The sequence below is a fragment of the Lycorma delicatula genome, chromosome 4, assembly GCF_047948215.1.
Source record: "Lycorma delicatula isolate Av1 chromosome 4, ASM4794821v1, whole genome shotgun sequence".
Lineage (NCBI taxonomy): Eukaryota > Metazoa > Arthropoda > Insecta > Hemiptera > Fulgoridae > Lycorma > Lycorma delicatula.
This window is the reverse complement of record NC_134458.1, coordinates 143,282,412-143,303,713: the sequence shown is the minus strand read 5'-3', so window position 1 is coordinate 143,303,713 and position 21,302 is coordinate 143,282,412. Positions and strand designations below refer to the sequence as shown.

General features: G+C 32.5%; 1 protein-coding gene across 2 annotated transcripts in view; it reads left to right on the top strand.

Moving 5' to 3' along the window:
• LOC142322950 (parathyroid hormone/parathyroid hormone-related peptide receptor-like) overlaps positions 1-21,302 on the top strand; it is a 952,038-nt gene that overhangs the window by 819,604 nt on the left and 111,132 nt on the right. For both annotated transcript variants that reach the window (XM_075362045.1, XM_075362046.1), the window contains exon 6: positions 15,155-15,249. In XM_075362045.1, coding sequence (XP_075218160.1) covers positions 15,155-15,249 — 95 coding nt within the window. The remainder of the gene's footprint in view (positions 1-15,154; positions 15,250-21,302) is intronic.

Here is a 21,302-nt window from a genome sequence, read left to right as displayed (position 1 = left end):
TAATTAATCTCGTAAAAATTTCAGATAAATTTAATCAAGAATTGAAATTAATAGTAATAATTTACAAAAATTTTAAAAACTAAATATATAAACCCTACTCTAAAGAAAACTAGTTGTTTTATCATTAACAAACCTAAGATTAAGAAAACATGATAATGTATAAAATATTTTTATAATAAAATATATTTTATAAATATAAAATGCTTTAAAACAATATACATTTTACATATTTTTTATGTTTGTACGTATAAAATAATTTTTTTTTATAAAAACGAGTAATCCACTGCTACTTTTTTTTATGATAAATGGTAATTTAATCTTTTTTTTCAAATATAATATTCAGACAGTTTGAAACGATTTCATACTGTGTCAATCAATTAACTAAAATTTATTATTATAAATTTTATATATTTAATATTATATATTTTATTATTATAATATTTTATAAACGTCAAGATCGGAATTTCAAAGCAATAATTACTAATATACGTACAAAAAAAGCATTAAAATTTATATAAAAAGTCTCTGAAACCTACCTTTTTTTTTCTTTTCTTTTTTTTATACTCTACTCCCCTGGGTTGGTATTACGCCTCCCAGGGGAGTGTCTGCTATACTCTAACGAGCCTTCCCGCCTACCGGCTGTATGTCCGGCTTGGCAGGTCGGCTCGCCGGTCAGATCTTTTGAGTACTTATTTTTGCCCGCTTTTCTGACACCACGCCATACCATGATTTGTCTTAACGTGGTGTCGGGTCTTTTCTCTTTTATATAATTTAATTTTGCAATTATTCCCCTAACCTAATTTCCCATGGAGTCCCCAGTGGATCCTTGAAGCCGGTACACCTCAGCATGCCGACCCTCACCACTGGGGCTGTCCGCCCTTCCCTATCACTATCCCTAAAAACCTAGTGTCCTCTCATCCGCATCCTTCTGTGATATAACCCCCATCGCGAAGTCCGCCACCTTCCTCCAATTATTCTCGTTGACCATCATATATCTAAATACTTCTATGGGGCTTTTCCCATCAATTCCTGAGGTGGCCCTGAGTGTTTTCCATTTACCACACTCAAAAAAGGTGTGTTCGGCACTGTCTTCTATCCCGCAATACATGCAGCCCAGTTCCGGCCTTCTTCCAATTCTACACAGGTACGCATTAAAATTTCCGTGACCTGTAAAGAACTGAGTAAGATAGAAGTCGACCTCTCCGAATCTTCTATCCAACCATCTAAATAAATCTGGGATTAGATCCTTTGTTCGTTTGGCGATCCCCTGCACTCTCCATCTATTTTGCCACCTCGTCCGTAATCTATTTTTTGTTTCTTGTACCTTTATCTCCTGCATCCTCTCTACCCTACTCAATGCCATTAAGTCTATAGGGGGGACCCCAGACAGAACAAATAGCGCCTCATATGAGACTGTTCTGTAGGCTGAGACCACCCCCAGCAACAGTCTCCTATGCACCCCAGTAAATCTGCGAAGATTTCTCTTTATTTCCACCGAAGGCCACCAAACTGGCACCGCGTACAATATTGATGATACCACTGTAGATGCGATAACTCTCCTCTTTGATGGCCTAGGAGCTCTCTTATTAGACATAATGACATTAAGGCTCTTTGTCATTATCTCTGCTTTATTGCATACATTTATGATATGTTGCGTAAAACGACAGCTTTTATCTAGGGTAATGCCCAAATATTTAACTGAATGGGCTTCTGCTATTGCCTGTCCATTTAAAGTAATGAGCGGAGATTCTAATTGTCTTTTCCCTGTAAACATTAAGAATCTGCTTTTATCCATAGCTATCTCTAAACCACGTTCTCAACTGCTGATTATCCCTAATGTTATATTCGCTTTCTCCTGAACCTCATTGACAGTTTTACCCTCCACAGTAATCGCCAAATCATCGGCGTAAGCCAATACCTGCACTCCACATGGATACCTCATTTGTAATATCCCATCAAAGGCCAGGACCCATAATAAAGGACCCAATATTGAGCCCTGTGGCACCCCGCCATACAAATCAAATCTTAATAACTCTTCCTGTGCTTCCACTTGACACCTTCTGTCTGAGAGGTACTCCCTAATTTGTCTTTGTAGATATGGACTTATATTCTTCTGAGCCATAGCTTCAATAATTGATGACCATCTAATGGTCCCAAATGCATTTTTAATATCTAATGTGATGAACAAGGGAATATGCTTGGTCCTCCAAGTTCCTCTCCTTGTCTCAATCCATTACTTTTTGTATTGCATGTATTGTAGATCGCCCCTTCCAGAAACCGAACTGATTATTGCTAATACCTACACCCTTCTCCACTACTCTGATGATGCGGCTGGCCAACATTTCTTTCATTACCTTCCCCAAAGTATTAAGGAGACTAAGTGGTCTGTAAGATATATCTCCATTTTCCTTTGGACCCTTCTGAAGGAACACAATTCTGGCTTCTTTCCAGCACGCCGGGAAATTTCTATTCTCCAGGCCCTGACTGGTAATCTCCAGCATTTCCCATGGGACTCTCCTAACTAGACCCTTTAGGAGCGCCGCAGGAATCCCGTCCAATCCGGGGCTCTTTTTATTCCCAAGATGCCCGACCGCTGCGTTTAATTCTCCAAGAGTGAACCTCCTGCTGTCACAATTAATGATTCCCTCGATCACCTCTTCTGTACAAGGAAATAACTCGCTAATTTCCTGTTCCGCTGGCAATTTACTTAAAAAAGGCAGGCGCCTGCCAAATCTCTTTGTAATTATTTTGTACGCCTGTCCCCAGGGGTCGTTATCTAACTCCTCACACAATACCCGCCAGCAATTTCTCTTTGCTGTCCTAATAGCCCTATTTAATGATCGACTATCTTCAATATATACAAGGGCCGCTGCTTCATATTCTTGTCTACCTGTGATCCTGAGTCGTAGTTTCTTTCTCCTGGATTTTTGTAATTTATCTCTTAGGGTCTCTATTTGTTTTGACCACCAATATGCTGAGCTTCTCTTTCTGCTCCTACTCTCCTCCCTTTCCCTCTTTTGTTTGACTACATTGGTCAGCACCAGCGGTGTTAATTCAGTCATATTTATGAGCCTCGTGGATGTCCTACAAACTATTCTTTCTATCTCTTCAGCCGTAAACTTCCGGGGTAACGGTCTTTCTATAGTAGCAAACATCGGATCATCAATACAAATTCTGGTCGCTAAATGATCACTGGCGATTTCGTGAGGTAATACTCGCCAGTCCCATTGCTCCCCTCTCCAACTGTTGTCCAGGATTGTAAGGTTCAGAACCGACGAGTACCCTCTCGCCTGATAGGTGGGGGTACTGTCATTGACACAATGACCGCCAATAGAGCTCATAGTGTCCGTCAATATTTCACCTCTTCTATTTGTGTAAGCACACCCTGTAGCCACTGATTTACAGTTAAAATCCCCCAGGAGTATGAATTTCTTCCTATTTCTAATAGTTATTCTTTGTATGGTATCCATGCATCTCGCAAATTCACTCAACTCACAATTAGGTGAATTATATACTGCAATTACGAGTACAAAGTCGGATTCAATTGCCACTATCCCTTTCGATCTCGCTGTATTCCTCCAGGCCTGGAGGAATACGGCGAGATACACTGATATCTTTCACCACTACATCCCCTTCTGTATTGGCTATCCGGCCCGCTCTTGCTGCTACATAAATGTTGGGTTCTGTAACCGCCAAAAAATCTGTCCTCTGTGACACCGCCAGTTCACTGACCAAATCACATGACATAGAACTCCGATTAGTATTAACTAGGAGAGCCCTAAGCATTTTGATTTTTTAAACATGCCCAAGCCCCTGTTCGGTGATCCTGGCTCCCGTAGTTAAGACAGCTACTGTGCTCTTTACAATCCGCAATTTTGTGACCTTTGCCCCCACAACTGAAGCAAAGGTTCAATCTATCTGGGCCGTTACACTCACTCCTGCGATGTCCCGTGCTCCAACATCTAAAACACCTTTCTTGATCTTCTCGTATGAACGCCCTACAATTGACCCATCCTATCTTTATTCTTTGGTCAACCAATCTGCATGCTGCTCTGTAGGAGGTGACTACCATAGCATTCTGTGTTTCACCATACCCTGGTCTTATGGATGTAATTTTAACCTCTTCACCATCCCCTGTCCTATTCATTATTGCTGCCAGTATCTCCTGTTCCGGAGTATCCATTTCAATGTCCCTTATGTGCACTTTCCTTTCTTTTTCCTGTTTAGCCTCCGGTAACTACCGTTTAGATAATTCTTCAGAGGATGAATGAGGATGATATGTATGAGTGTAAATGAAGTGTAGTCTTGTACATTATGTGCACTATTGTTCTTCTACCTGCTCTAGTTTTTAAGTCTACTTGCAGGTCCGCGGCTTTATCCCTGAGCGTACTAGTAAAATCTGCTCCTCGTTGAGCCCCCTGGATGCGGACATGTAAGTCCTCATTCCTACCTGTTCTGAGGGATATGACATCATTGGCCTCATCGCTATTTACCGCAGATTTCATTGTTTTGAGTAGCTCAGCATACGTCTTACCCACTGCTTTTACTATCACTGTGCGGCTCTCCTCCGCAGGTGGAGTGGCCTTCTTTATTGCCGCTTGTCCTGGCCTTAACTCTCTTGCCTGTGTATCTGCATGGAGCGTCAATACTCTAACCGGCTCCACCTGGTCTTTTGTTATATATGACAATGCCTTTTTGGTATAATTACCAATCCTTCCGGCCGGCAGTAAAAATGCAGTCCCCGGTGATTGTTGTAAAACCTTCCTAATTGCCTTCAGAATGATGTTCATACTTATTTTCTCTGCTGTTCTTGAATCATAGTATATTTTATATTTACTTCTTCTGACTTCAACCGTTTCTTCTCCAATAATGGAAATTTCATCCTTTAATATATCGCCCGCCTTATACTTTAAACGACTACCTTCACTATCCTCTGCTCTATTTTTTTTTTTTGAGGTTTTTAGGGGCACCTAATGACTTTGGTCATTAGTCCCATCCCACTTCAAAAAAAAAAATACAATAAAGGTTCAATAAATCTCCTCTATTGATTTTTGCTATGTCATTAATACTACAAGTATCTCCCGCTTCCGCAGGAACTTCTGTGATGTTTAAAATTCTTTCTCGCAATGTATTTGGCCATTTCCTCGGTAAGAGCTCTATTAATTCCAACAAATATTAATATATTAATATTAATATAAATATTAATATTAATGTCTGACAAATCTCCAGACAATACTGCCTCCATGTCCACCTCCATAGCCACTGTGTCTGTCTGCGTAGCCTGAGTGTTAGAAGTAACCTGTGTTAGAATCCATTCAGGTAATTCAAAATGATATTCAATTTCATAACTCTGTATTCCAAATTAAGAACTAATCAAAAATGTGGAGTAAATTACATGTATAGGTCAGCCACATTTGTTGGTAGAGGTGGTACGTAAGTTGCACCTTTCACAAACCTCCACAAGAAAAATTAAATGGGAGTTAGATCAGGTGATCTCGGAGGCCAGAACTGAAGAGCCCCAAATCTTCAATCCCGATGCGTCCTACCCTTCGTTTATGTAGAGATTTATTCAGATAGTGTGGAAGAACGAGGTGCCAATGAGGCGGAGCTCCGTCCTGTTGAAAAATGAAGTCTTGTAAATGTTTATTCAGTTGAGGGAAAAGCCAGTTTTCCAACATGTCTTGGTATGTTATCCCAGTAACCGTGTGTTCCGCAAAAAAAAGGTCCATAAACCTTTGTTTGTGATAGGCCGGAAAACATATTAACTTTGGGGGACTCTCTCTCGTATTGCAGTGTGTCACCGGGATTTAGCAGATATGCGTACTTATGTCTATTCACTTTTCCACCGAGATTGAACGTCGCTTCATCACTGAAAATTAAACGCGGAAGAAAAGTGTCATCCTCCATATTTTCAAACATTTAATCACAAAATTTAATACGATTAGGTTTGTCGCCTCTGCGAAGAGCCTGTAAAAGTTTTAAGCGTATGGCTTGAAAAGAAAATGACGCCTCAAAACATGCCAGACAGTTGATTGAGGTATTTCAAGTTCTCTGCTCGCTGTATGGGTTAACTTTCTAGAGTTTTGTAAAAAAACAATTTTCAATTTGTCTCACGTTCTCCTCTGCCACGCGGTCGGCCTGTGGTCTTACCTTTACAGCGACACCTTGTATATTCAGAAACCAACGACATATGCTCTTCCTTGTTGGACGATCAATGTTAAATCGGAGACCAAACGCAAGCTGCTTTGCAGCTGCCGACTTAAATTTTCAATAAGAACACAGAAAACCTTGTGTTGCACTGTAGCATTCTTACAACTGCACGTAATGGCGGCGCAAGCACTCTAGCGGTCGTTTATGCAACTACATGCACTCTTTTTTTTTTTTTTTTTTTTTTTTTTTTTTTCCCCGACCGGATATTCAATTAAGTATACTCAGTCGGGGAGAGTGTCCTTTTACTCTCAAAGGAGGCGTCCCCCACCCGCCGGCTATACGTCCGGCACGGCAGGTTGGCCTCCCCGGTCTCGGATCTTTTGTTTTACATTGCCTGCCTCTAATCCCCCGCTTTAGAGCCAAGGTCCGGCTATGCCGTCCCCCAGCGCCTCAGCAGGGAACCGGGACTCGGTCTTTACGCCTTTGGCCTCTAATCGACAGCGCCGACCCCACAAAGAGCCTAGGCTCCCGCAGGGACGACACCGCCGACCGGGACTTGGTCTTTTATTTTAACCCAAACTCAAACTCCCCTGGAGTTCACCCCCTTCACAGGTACCCGCACACCAAGGCGTACAGGCCCTCCATGGAGTGAGTGTCCGCCCTACCCTTCTGTTTATACTCCCATTCTTCTGTCTTCATCCTCTTTGGCCCGCAGGACCTCCCCGGCGAACCTGCGGAACCATTCCCAGTTCTCATTGTTGTACCCCAACCAGTTTATGAGATTTACGATTACGCTCATAAATAAAAAAAAACTACATGCACTCTAGCGATGTTACTCGTAACTCTCGGACCTACTCGCAACTACTACTACATCAGTCAGATGCAATGTGTAGTTAAGGAAATATATAGTTACTAAACTGAGTCCATCATTTAGAGTAGTCCTGTATTTCTCAATAACTTTGAGTGATATAAAGATTTCTCTTTTCGTGTTGCAAATCATTTTAGAATACTTTTAGATGACATTTTATTACATACTCTGACAATATTGTCATTTAAATAACGCGGGGGAATCCTTAAACAGGTAAACGTAGAATTTTAATTTTTTGAATTGTTCAACAGTTATTTTAAAAGTATTATTTAGATTTCTTTTAGGCTACCAGCAATGAAAAACATTAAATGGCAACTATTTTTGGTAGGGTTATAACTTGACTTTTTTTACAGCAACATTTTTAGTTTTTAATTCCCTTTAAAATAATATGTTAACAATTCTACCATTTATATTTTAAAATGTTGAATTGCCCTACTAGGGGACCCTCTGTGTGAGTAGCAAATGATGACCTATAACCCAAAAAAGAAATTATTTTAAGGTTATAGCATTTGCTAAATTTTATTTTATTTTTTAAATGGTGAACAGTTATTCAAAGACAAAACTTTAATAACAATATACGTAAAGTGTGAATGTGTAAAATTAACACGACATTATATTATTATAAAATACATTGGTGTTTCTATAAGGTCAAATTAATAATTAATAATAAATAAATAATTAATAAAACAAATTAATAATTTTAAAATGTAAAAATTGAATTCCTCCTCAGTAATTTAAGAGTTAAAATATATGAAAAAAAATTAACATTTTACAAAAAAAAAATATATATAATATAATCAAATTATATAATTTTATGGAATCTGAAATGCCATTTTTGAAAAATTCAATGTTAAATCCACATTTTTAATTAATAAAAAAGAATATAATTTTATGAAAGCTGTTTTTCAAATACTAAAATAAAGTTCTTTTCATAAACAAAAATTATTGAAATTTTATAAAAGTAATGTAAATTTTTTCTTCAGAAAATCAATCTAAGAGTTATGTAAATACACTATTTTTATAACTGGTAGAGTTTTTATTTTCGATTTACATAGTTTTCTCTTTTATATTACATCTCTCAGTTTCTAATTACGTTACAGAATTTTTTTTTACATATTACAAAATAACATTATAAATGAACCTGTAATAAAAATGACCGAAATGGAAGTACATAAATTAAGAACAAGAGCACCAGTCAAATAAATATTCATATTTTCACGTGTAGTTAGAATAAAAATTTATTGGAGTAAATGTAATTTATTATTATATTTTTGTTACACTTCTATTTAATAAATATCCTTTTCAAGACTCATGAGTAATCACTATTTACAAATCATTATTTATCTTTTAACTTTAAAACTTTCTAATTATTAATAAAATGAAAATGTACATTTGAGTTCCGTAATTTTCTACTCACGAGTTAATTTACTCTTGGGTCATCCACAAAGAGTAATTTATAATTAAACTACTATCATGACTTTACAAAGTATTTTACTTTAGTTTTTACATACATGCAATTTTTTTTTTTAATTTCTAGCATAATTAATTCTCCCATTTACGGAAAAAAAATTTTTTCAGTTTAAAAGCTGAAAATTTTGCATAGGAATTCTAAAATAAGGTCTTTATTATGTAGGTTAATAACTTTTAGATGAGAAAAAAATTAAATAGAGGTTAAATAGGATTACAGAAAACAAAAGAGTAGGTAACTGAAAATCTTGCAGTAGCCCTTAACTAATAAACACAAGATAGAAATTATTTTTTTCTCATTCACTTTTTAAGAATTTTAATGAGTTGTTAACCGATTTCTATTTTCCCTACTAGCGATGTATAGTGTTATAACAGCTACAACTATAATCGAAAATATACAGATCGGTCAAGAAAATCTAAAAAAAAAATTTATCTTTTTTAAGTTTGGTCCCTTACATAGAAATTTTAAAAACTAACGAAAAAGATAGATTTAAATAAATTGAAAATTAACATGCGAAAAAAATTTTATATTCCAATGCTCTCAAGTCCAAAAATACGATTTTTTATCGGACGATTGTGCGTATGTACGTATGTATGTTGGTCTATATTTGTTCTTAAAACTCTGGACTCCGTTTAGTTGACCGATTTTCTTCAAAAACATGGTAGACAGACACTACCTACGACTACGCCGTTCAAGTTATGCAATTCATTGTTACCTTTCAATAACCCGTTTATATGAGGCTCTATAAGCAATACTAGCTTTTTTTTACTAATATTTATTCATAAATAATTAGATTTTATAACCAAAAATATCCTCGTCGTTTGGAATGAATTATGAAGTCACTTTTAAAATTTATTTAGCAATATTCGTGATAAAAGTCACCTCATATTAAAATTTTAAAGAAAAGGATCTCATGAAACGGTTTCCGGTATAATTATTCAGATATTTTAGGTTATCGGTATACAAACTTCAACGAAGGCCATGTTCAGTGTAATAAATGACACTTTAACTTTGTTCACCGCAGGTGTAAACTGTATAATGAAAACCAATCATATCAGAGAAAGCAACAGTTAATTGCTACCTCATGCACTTAACGTGCATTGATGCGTTTTATTTACGGTAAAATCTACTGGGATATTTAGGTAAACGGATAGATTAATGTACTTCCATCAGAAACAATCCGTTGTTTACATTCGCTTTATTTACTTTAATAAAGAACAGGATATACTCCAAAAATAATCAAAATATTATTCTATTAGGAAACATAACAAACTCATTCCTAAAAATCGTTAAATGAAAATATTATATTCTCAAAGCTCTGTATATCTTTCAAACCGGCTGTAAGAATAATTAAAATTTCAAAACAGAAATAAAATCCATATATTGTATACCAAATAAAATCTCGAAATTACAATTTACATTACACCTTAAAAGGTGAAGCTGAGTTAAAAGTAAATTTCATACTTCCCTTATTTTTTGTGTAATATTATAATAGAAACTAGAATTCGATTCTGAAATACATACCAAAATTAAGTTACCCATTTAAACAGTACTGAAATGTAAAATTGGATAAGCGTGGATTACCTAATGCATATGGGTTATTGCATAACACAGAGCGGCCGTAGAAATGGGAGAGACGTGATGTCATTTATTGAAAAGGATCAGAATGCAGTAAAAAATTAAAAACAAACAAATCTAAAATAAATCGGTCATTAAAAAAAAGCTACCTACCTACCTAAGCTAATAAGAAAATCCAGCGGCAAGTGACTATTGTTTAGACTCTGAAAAATAGTAGGAGATTAATCTTTCCCCGGTATACTTCCGTTCCAAACAGAAATGAGTAATACCGATGATATTTATATCCGAGTTGCGGCAACTATGCGGGTGAGGGATGTCGAAGCGTCAATCATTTACTAACTGATTACAACTTGTTATATTTTCGTCATTCGCATACAGTAAGTTCGTTTCCATATACATTATCAAATGTTTTGTCTTTATTTTTTCATTCAAAAAAAAATTGTTTCTTTTTTTCGGTAGAAGTTTCTCGTGTTTTCCTTTATTTATTTACTTACTTTAATGTTTATAAAATACGTTTTTCTGACGTTAAGGAAAATTCTCCGATTTATATCCGTTTTATCAATTCCAGGGAGTAAATTTTATTGCCTGTAATAAAATATTACGTCTTTTCTTTTACGATCGTTAGAATAATTTAAACTTTCCTTCGTATAAGGTTAATTATTTAAACACTAGAAATGCTTCAAAATCAGTTTCTCTACCATCCCCAAATGGATTTTATCCAAATACTTCTATTATATATAGATTTAATTAACATATTTATGTTTTTCAAATGCACAAGAGTTAAAACGCTTTTGTTTGTAAGAAGACGACGACATTTTTGAATCTCAGAGTCTGTAAACGTTACGATAGCAGCTTTAATTACCCCCCATGCTTGACGTTTCCACCGGCGACACTGCTTAAATAGAAACTGTTATTCGACATACATATTAAAATTGAAATTCTTTAAAAATTATTTCAGTATTTCCCTTTAAATCACCTTTAAAAGAATTTGGATAAAGAGGTTTTGTATTTCAAAGGTGTTAACATTTAACTTCGTTGGAAATTATTTACTATTTACTAAAATAAGAATTTTATTTATAAGTATAACGACTTATTCATCACTAATTCTTCTATTTATTAAGAATTAGAAATCAGTCTCTTAACATAAAATTGACTTATTTTTTACCAGTGAGAAGAAAAACTACCAATAATGATAAGAATAATTCATATAATAGCAAATTTAAATAATTGTTACACAATTAAAAATTATATAAATTTTAATCTAACGTAATTATTTGTTTCTAGACAAAAGATAGGATGATAGTTTTATTTCTCCTTTAAAATACTTTTAGAAAATAAAATTACGTTGCGTTGAAACCAATCCCATTTGATATTTTTGTTTCAATTACTACTAATAAGGTAATTCCATTAGAAATGGACAGTAACACAATTTTAAATGTCTACAGAAAGATCCATTACTTTCATTCTAACCGTAATTGAAGTCGATAATTAAAGATCAACAGCACTTAATTATTATACAAATTTTGATTTATTAATTTCTATTATTTCCTTGTAGAAATAACCACCACCCAAAACAGCCGAAATAAAAAATTCAATTAATATAAAAAGAAATAATGTTAATTTATTAAATTTTAACAATATTATGCCGTGTGTCTGTATAATTCGGTGACATTGTAAACAACAATATATTATTTTTTTGCATAATTTAACGTCTTATTATACGTAAAGGTAATATTGTTATAAATACAAGCTTATTTTTAGAGAACTATCTTTTTCTATGCCGAAAAGTCAACAACTTTAGTGTTCCTTGAAATAAATTGCTGAATACAGTGTAACGGGGCCAGTGCAACCGGTTTCCTTCAGAAAAGAAGAAAGACAGAAGATAAAGAAAGAAGAATCTAAAAGAAACTACAAAGCGTCTTTCTAGAAAATGACTTACTAAAAAGCGTAGTAGGTGCGAATAATAAAAATGATTACGCTTGAACAATAAAAAAGGACGGTCAGGTACTAGATCTGCAGGACAGGATGTTTAAATACTGCCGGGGACCAGCGGACAAATTTAGTTGGTTTTCAAGTCCGAGTTCGATGCAGCGTGCGATAAAAGCGACAACAGTAAGCGTGTGGTAACAAGGACTGAAGAGTGCGCAAGAGTTTTCCATTTCGGAGAGCGGTTAAAAATAATAAGCTATTCGGTGAAGTAATTGTAAATATGAGTGAAAGTGACAGGATTCTATTCATTTATAAAGGGTAGGGTACTTCTTTTGTAAACAGTAAAAGTAATAATACTTGCAAAAAGTGAATTGTATGAACTAAAGATTTTTCCCTTCTTATCCAAATAATGCAGTATTTGTTTATATTAGTCATTATAAAGGTTTTTAGTAATTCAGACTGTATTTTGGTATTTATAATTTAACTGTCATTAAATAAATTTTATATTTTATCTGGATTACTATTTTGTATGTTTTATATGTATACTTATTATTGATATTAATATTATTTATTTTGTTTAATATATTTTTAGGGTAATAAACTGTATTTATAAGAAATTTTTGTATTTATTAATTTCTCAATATCTTTGTCCAACAGCAGCACCCTACAATATTTTAAATATTTTGCCGAGTATTTTTTTAGAAATTCTGAAAGTGTTTTTTTTACTGAAAACTTACCTAATTCATTAACTGTTAAAAATGTATGTTTCGGACAATTTTAACGGATTCACCGACCAAAAACGTTTTGTTTCAAAACGTAAAATACAAATTATAAAACTCTCTTTCGTAAATTGTATGCACTTACTTTCTCATGTATCAATAATCCTCACAGTTTCACCCCTGGTTCAGTTCTAATCAAGCCAGCATTAGCTCAGATGTCAAGTCAACACAATCATTTGTTTGTTTATTTTAGCTACAAATATTACGTTAGAAATCTGTTCCTTACAGAACCTTATTTTTTTCGTTAACCACGATATTTTCTACATTTCTTTTTATGAAACAATTACAATCAGAATTAAATCACTAAAAATACTTTAACCTTAGTTCATCGTTTTTTTTTTTGTTTTTTTTTTTATAAACAAGACTCCTTTTCAGAACTTCTGAACTTATAATACTCTAACCCTTTTACATTATGGTGCATTGTCAAGGGAAATATAGAAACAGTTCAAATTTTCTTTGGAGCAGAGTAAGGCAAACTACTTCCCGATTCAGATAAAATTTTTACGAAAAAATATGGTATATTAAGAAGTTTTTCAACGAGTACAACTGATTTGTAAATAACTTTATAACATAAATGATAAATCATCCTAATAAAAAATAATAGAAACAAAAAAGACAATTATCTTAAAACCCTCAAAAATTGAAAAACCATTAAAGCATAAGTTTTTTTAGAGATCGTTTTATTTTTCGTGCCCCGACTTCATAGCTGAAAACCATATATTTACGCCAGAGTTAAAGAATTTAAGAAGTATATTTAAATTATATATATAAACCTCATCACGCAGACTCTTACCGATAGAAAGTCAAAGATTAAATTTAAAAGGGAAATATTTCATCCTTTTGGAATCAAGACAGGAATCAGGCAGGGGGCTGTCTCCTCTTCTCTTTAGTGTAGTCTTGGAAAAGGTAATAAGAGAATGGAGAAAAGTTTGCAAATATAAAGGTTTGAATTAAATTGAGATATGCGAGGGAGAATTTAACAGTGATTGTCTGGCGTTCGTAGAAGATCTCACCAACTTGGCAGAATAACAACTAAATGTTTTACATGAAATGGCCAAAAAGGAAGGCTTACAAAAAACAGCCAGCATATATGACGAATATTAAGAACGCACCCAAAATTGTTAACAGAACTCGTTACAATTAAGAAGACAAGCAAATTTATGTAACTGGGTGAAGTTATCTAACCAAATGGAATAAAAAAGGAAGCAAACACCGTTAGGTTCAAATAAGATTCTAAAGTCCTATTGCCTAACGAAGGACGTGTATAATAAGAAATGGATTTCAAGAACGGGCAAAATCAGGTACTATTTAACGATAATCCGACCAAGTTTTATACGCGGCATAATGCTTATACTAAGGAAAATCCTAGGGTCCAGAAAAACTAACAATGGCTGGAAAAATGAGGAACTTACCGGGAGTTAGAGAGAATCACGGAAGACCTTAGCGAAGACTGCCATTCTACAGACATCTGACAAGAATGGATTGAAACAGCCTTACGAAGAAAAGTATTGACAAGTGTGTAGCCTAATGGTGACAAGACAAATGTTAAATGGTTCAAGAAAGTTAAAGAGTATCTTAGGGTGGCATATAAAAATGTGACAGATTTGAAGAAAAAAGAGTGCTTAGGAAAAAAACTTAGAATTCACAGAGATCCAAAAGAAGAAGAAATGTGTTAATCTAAAGTGGTCGGAAGAAAGAAGGAAACGGCACAGTGACAGAATGAAGACATATTGGAGAGCTAAACATTAGCCAGAAGTTAACTACTCTATGTGGTCCTATGATCTCTATGATATCTCCAGGGATGATGTTTTTCATATTAGGACATCAACAACTTACTCTATTGTTAGTACTAATAGACAAATAAACAGGTACATAATATATAAAAAAGTAGAGAATATAAATAATATTTTTGCAATTTTTCTCGTGCAATTATAAAATTATTTTCACAAAACCTTTGGTTAACACCAAACGTTTTGTTTTACAAATGCGTTATTATCATTAATAAATAGAAGACAAATAGGTTTTCAAACGGTTAAATTAAACGTAAAATAAAACAAGTTAGTTAACTTATGCATTAATAAAAATTTACTAATAAAATGCTTATGAAAATTGTGTTTATATTACTATAAACATAATTAGTAGACTGTAATAATGTATCCAGACGATAGATTTAGAATATGTTGCCCAATCGGTAGTAAAATTAATTAAAATTTGTTATACACAAAATGTATTATGATTAAATTAGTTGTTTAAAATACAACCCGAACCTATTCTCTTCAATAAAATCACTAATTAATATAATAAAATATAGTTCATCTACATTATTACCTCGATAGCTTAGTCTGTATTTTTAATTTTATTTATTTTTTGTTTTGTTCACAGAAATATGTACCAATAATAAAGGCCGTTTCACAAGTTGGATATAGTGTATCTCTAATCACATTAATTGTAGCTTTTTGTATTTTTGCAACATTCAAGTAAGTATAAAAAAATATCTGACGTAATGAAAGGTAATATTAATCAACAGAACTAATCTGTTTCTTTTAAAATCAAGCCAATTTATCATTTAACAAAATTAGTAATAATATTATATTTTGTGTCTTATAAATTATTATATTTGTCTTTTTTATGAGGGAAAATATAAATAAATATATATATATATATATATATATATATATATATATATATAAGTACTCTATAGAAAATCAGCTGATTTTCGAATATGAGAGTTGTAAGGTTCGAATCCTTGTAAAAGCAGTTGCTTTTATATGGATTTAATGCTGGACTGTAGATACCGTTCTTCTTTGACAGTTTTTTTTTAACCCCGGGCTGGACTCGCAGTAAAGCATAGGCCACCCGAGGGGATTGTCCAGTCTAACGGGCCTTCCCGTCAGCCTGTCGGTTGGATCTTTGCAATGCCTGCCTCTAACCCCTAGGGCCGGGACTCGGTCTTGACGCCATGACGCCAATGCCTCCAATGTGAGCGATCATCGGCCCATACCACGAGAAACTTATTTTTGTGGCAAGACTTCTTGTTTCTTGTATGACAGGTTATGTTTACATACTCGGCATATTGTAACCTTTTCCGAAGACAATTCACTAAGACCAACAATTACATACTGGAAATCACTAGACGCATTTTCATAACGATCAAAAGGATTACTTAATTTTTGTTGAAATTTTAGTGTTTGCTGGAGAGGCAACAGGAGAAATGTTTCGGGTTGTTGGACTCTCCTGTAATTGAATCCACCTTTTCGTTTTTTTTAAAAACAAGTTTCAGTCTACCCATAATACACTATTTACCACTACAAAGAACGGTAACAATTATAATACCAATCCAGCTTGACAATAAATAATATCCACCATAGCACACTACTGTGAAACAAATACTTATTTTACAAAGCATACTCAATACGGTTATGTTATGAAGAGACAGGCAATGCTACCAGCGTTGAAAATTAATACGGTAGATATAAATAAAAATAATCAGATGAAAATTAATAAACGAAAGCACAGCTGGAAGTCAACATTTTTTGATAAATGAAAAAGAATGCAAAATCAAAAAAAAAATCATCCAATTTTTCTATACTACTTAGATAAGTGATTCAGATGACATATGTAAAGAGGGAATTTAAAACTACATTTCACATCAAAAAACTAAACATCGTAAACTTTTCCAATTTTCCGATCCACATTGCCGTAGTCATGAATGATTTATTAGCAATAAAAATAGTAGTAGTTCTGGTGTGAACAGTAGACCTCACTCATTTGGTACTGGATTTTTCAAGCTTAACTCTACAATGAACTGAATTCTTAAAAGTTAAAATTTAAGTAAATTGTAAAACGAACTGCCGATGTTTGTTAATGGTGGAATATTTAACCACTGCCAAAGAGATAATCTTACACTACAAGAAAACTGAAAACTGTCGTGAAGGTGCTTTAATTATATCCATTGTTTTTTTTTTCAAATTTTTATTAACTACATTATATACAATAAATAAACACCAGATTTAATATTTAAAAACAATTACGTATAAAAAACCCACAAAGCGGTCTCTCAACGATTGCTAAATAACAGTTCACACTCTTCCCTACAGCTCTACTGGCCAACATTTTGTAACAGAACATTTATTAAAAATTGTTTAACCTAATATATTATAAAGCGACTGCAAAATTCCATAAAACTAGGTTAACTCATTTTGTTATTCTACATTAAAACTATACAAATTAAAAAAGGCGAGTAAGCAGTACCTTTCATCGGCTTGGTCAGTTAATACATTTTTTAATAACAATTTATGTAAATTATTAAAAATACAAAACAATAATTTTTTAATGATTTTAAAAATTATTATTTATACGTACCAGTAGGTCTAAGTTTTTTTAAGAATAGTTGTCTGTTGCGCAGTTATTTATTTTGCTTCCCACTGAGTATGTGCATGTATTAGTGAGCGGGTATAGTGGAAATACGTACGATGGGGAGGAAAATAAGCCGTTATGTTGACAGGATTCAGCGGCATTCAGAAAGACACACGTAATACTCTGCTAACACATGAACGTGTGTTTACCCCCCCCCCCGCTTCCACCAACAACACTGACGTTTCAGCAGTATAGTTCCCTCAACCGCATTTAAAATTCCTCTTCCAACCAGTACGAAAACTATGGGTTACAAAACTTAAATTTACTATGCAAAATAGTATTAAATCCTACATATAGTAGTTCACGGATGAATGGATCTTCCACTTCGATTGAATGATTTATCAACCAATCAGATTTTAAGTAATGAAAAATCAAACAATTATATTATTACAGTATATCATTCTTTAACCATTTTGTTTTTACCTAACTTTGCATTTAAATGATGGAGATTTTTAACTTAAGAGTTATAATTATAATGTGAAAATCAATAATTACTAGTAATTGTAATTTTTTAACTAATGAGGCGTGTTTTTAGAGATTAATTTATAAGAAATTAATTTATACTATTTTAAATTAATTTAAAAAATCCTACAAAATTACTTAGAAACATTTAGTATTTATTTTTATCTTTCAATATATTTTCATTGAAATATTTAAATAAGAAATTGTAAAAAAGGAAAAATTTTAATATTTTTATATTAGGTAACTTGCTTGTTTGATACTTTTTTAGTTAGATTAAGTAAATAAAATAATATGAATTTAATTTTAGTACTAAATAAATTTCAGATGTGACAATCTACGTGACAACGGTAGGAGAAAACATTTGTTACATTAAGGTTTAGAGAATGAAACTTAACAGTTTTCTTATAAGGAACATTAGTTGTAAACATGAAATTCATTTCAAACTAATATTAAACCAAATTCATTTTTAAGTAACATCATGAATTCAACTATTCAAATAATCCTTCATTTAAATCAGTCTAACTAAAATTTTAATAAATTAAAATGCAAAATAACAATGATATTTTTCTCTAGTTTAATTTACCTGTACGCTAATAACCAGTGACAATCTACTCTAGGGTTTCTTTATTTATAGTAAACGAATAATTATAATAAAACATTGTTACGTTCAGATATTAGTATAACAAAACACTTAAAAAAGTCCATATAATAACAAACTGGACTTACAAGTATACATCATTTTGCACCTATACGACATAAGATGCATTATAATATATAAAAAATACAGGTATTTTTAAATATTAAAATATTTTGTCGAGTAAAATATTAATAACTATTTGAATAAATCAATATATGCTCAACACCAGCAGGTGCTGAGATTATAAATTTATCAAATAATGCAATAAAAATATTTTTTTCTTATACTTATATATATATGTATTTATTTATGCTTTCATTTTTCGCGATCTACTCAAAACTAGTAATTCGAACTCAACAAAAATGTGGGAAGCTGATTTTTGGAACGAAGATATTTCATCTTGTAGCTTATACACTACCCTACAATTTCAGAAGAAGTAAAAATTAAACTAAAAATTATTAACTACTATAATTTGTATAAAAATAGAGTATCCACTTCCCAACAATTGTGAGTATCGACTATCCAAGCGCTTTCGGATTATTCATCCATCATCAGGAATTAATTATGAATTTCATAGTTGTGCATATAAACTATATATTAAACATATATTATTATATAATATTAGTTATGTTAATATTTGGTTATTAGTTTTTTACCCAACTACTAATTATTATAATTCTGAATAGAACTTAACATATTATTTTATCAGTTTTAAAAGGCTATATAAAGTGGTGGGTACTATGACTAAAACAGGTGTTTAACAATTTAAATCTCAGATATGGCACTCATCTTTTCAACAGTATTTCATATTACAGATAGTAATGAAATTGCCGGATACTAATTATGTGTTCGCACGCGCGTGTGTGCGCATATTCAGTATCATATGTACGTGACTATTGTTTTGTCGGCTATTTCCAAGAATGAAAAATGTGTCTATCATATAATATTCAATATACAAGTACGTAATATATCACAATCTTTATATTTGTGTCTCAAATAAACTATAACTGCTTTGATATTTTTAGTTACATCAAATTATTTAGATAATAATGGAATAATATTTTAAAAAATTTCAAAATCGTTTTGATTAATGAAGAAATAGCAAGGTTCAAAAAATTAAATACAAGAAGCGTTGATCTAACAATAGCATAAACTCGAGACCCCGACTCAAAACTTTAATATCATTAATATTTCATATACATCCATGCATCAACTCACCAGGTCGAAATTTAATGAATTTTATACCAGACCAACCAAATAACTAAACGAAATAAACGCAAGTACACAAAGATTGCATACAAGCGAAGTAAATTAATTCCCCTTGTTTTCCATTTCTCACCGTTTCATGATCCCTCAGAGTTCATAAAATCAAAAGATGGAAAGATAACTTTTAGGACGATTTCCATAGTCCTTTCTTACAGCAGTATGTCATAATTTTACTTCTGGAAAGGTAAAAGTAATCTAATAAATCAAGTAATTAAACAAAAAATTAAGAAATCAACGATATGCTCTTTACAAATAAAAAATTATAAATCATTAAACATCTACAAAAAAAGGCACTAGTTTATATTACTTGCTTTTTAATTAAACGAATTCAAATTTTTTTAAATAATATGAATGAGGATAATATGAATATGAATGATCTCCGTATCGGAGATGGATGGAGTTTCAGCCTTTCATCCGCAGCTCCGGGATTCGGACCCCGGTCAGGCATGGCATTTTCATACGTTCCATTATCATAGGGTAAAATCACCAAAGCAATTGATGCCCGTCACCTCAAAAAAAAATAAAAAATAGACATAGTAATGTTTCTTAATACTCGTATATATCTTTCAGATTGCAGTGAAAAAATTTCTATCCGACCGGCATGAGTGGACTATCCCATTTACAGCATCCTATACATTCATTCTCTAAAATATAAGTGTATATATTTAATACTGGGTACATTAAGTATCACACACTTTTCCTGTAAAATTATTTAGTCCCGAGTTAAAAGTCTGCTTAGTTTTCATATGACAAATTGAGAGGGTTCAGATTAAGTTTTAGATGGTACTTACTCTTTACTTAAATTTTTAATATTTTAGAAAATTTTTAATTTATTTAGTCTATGCTACACTAAAAGAAATTTAGCATAGACTAAAAGAAATTTTAGAAAGGTTTACTTTTAAGTTTTCTATTTATTGAAAATCGAACTTCTATTACTAAGATATCGCAGATTTTTTTTGATATTTATTTTAACATAATTTCACCAAATTAGGAGAAACTTCTGCAAATGAATTTGCTCCTCTTTTAATTTGTGAAATAAAAATTGGAATAAATTATTACCATAATTTACTATATATAATTAATAGAGAAATGAGCCAGTTTAAAAAATTAAAAGTGTAAATCCTAGTACTTTCGGAGCTGTTACTCCATCTTCAGGGATTTTCTAAAAGATGTTAATTTAAATTCAAATCAATAATCGTTTTTAAATTAAACTGTTATGTTCAAAATAGTCGGTCGTCAAGAATAAAATTAATTTATACGTCAATAAGACAGTAACGTCATGTTTGCGACTATTACATAATAGTCGCAAACATCGAATTAATTTTATTCTTGACAACCGACTATTATAGTCGGTAAGTAACAGCTCCGAAAGTACTACGATTTACACTTTTTAAATTGTTGGTAAGCGGAAATTTAATTCATACAATTTAGCTCTACGTTACGTCAAGGAAGAAATACAGCGTTTCAGTTTGAAATAAGAACTTCGGCTAACTCACCACGTTAATCACTTAGCCGTAAACCTTCTGGACAACGGTGAAGATGGCAAAAGACTTAAGCGACTATATATTCTAGACCTTACTCTAAAGTGAAATTACACTCTCAGAGTATTATGCATTAATTAATCCTCCTTAATTCCCTTCCTCTCTGTTTTTGTTTTCATTCATTTTTAATTCGTTTTCTTTTCTGTTTTATTTTTTATTCTCTTTTTTCTTCTGCCATTTTTGTAATTCTCGTCATTGTTATTTGTTT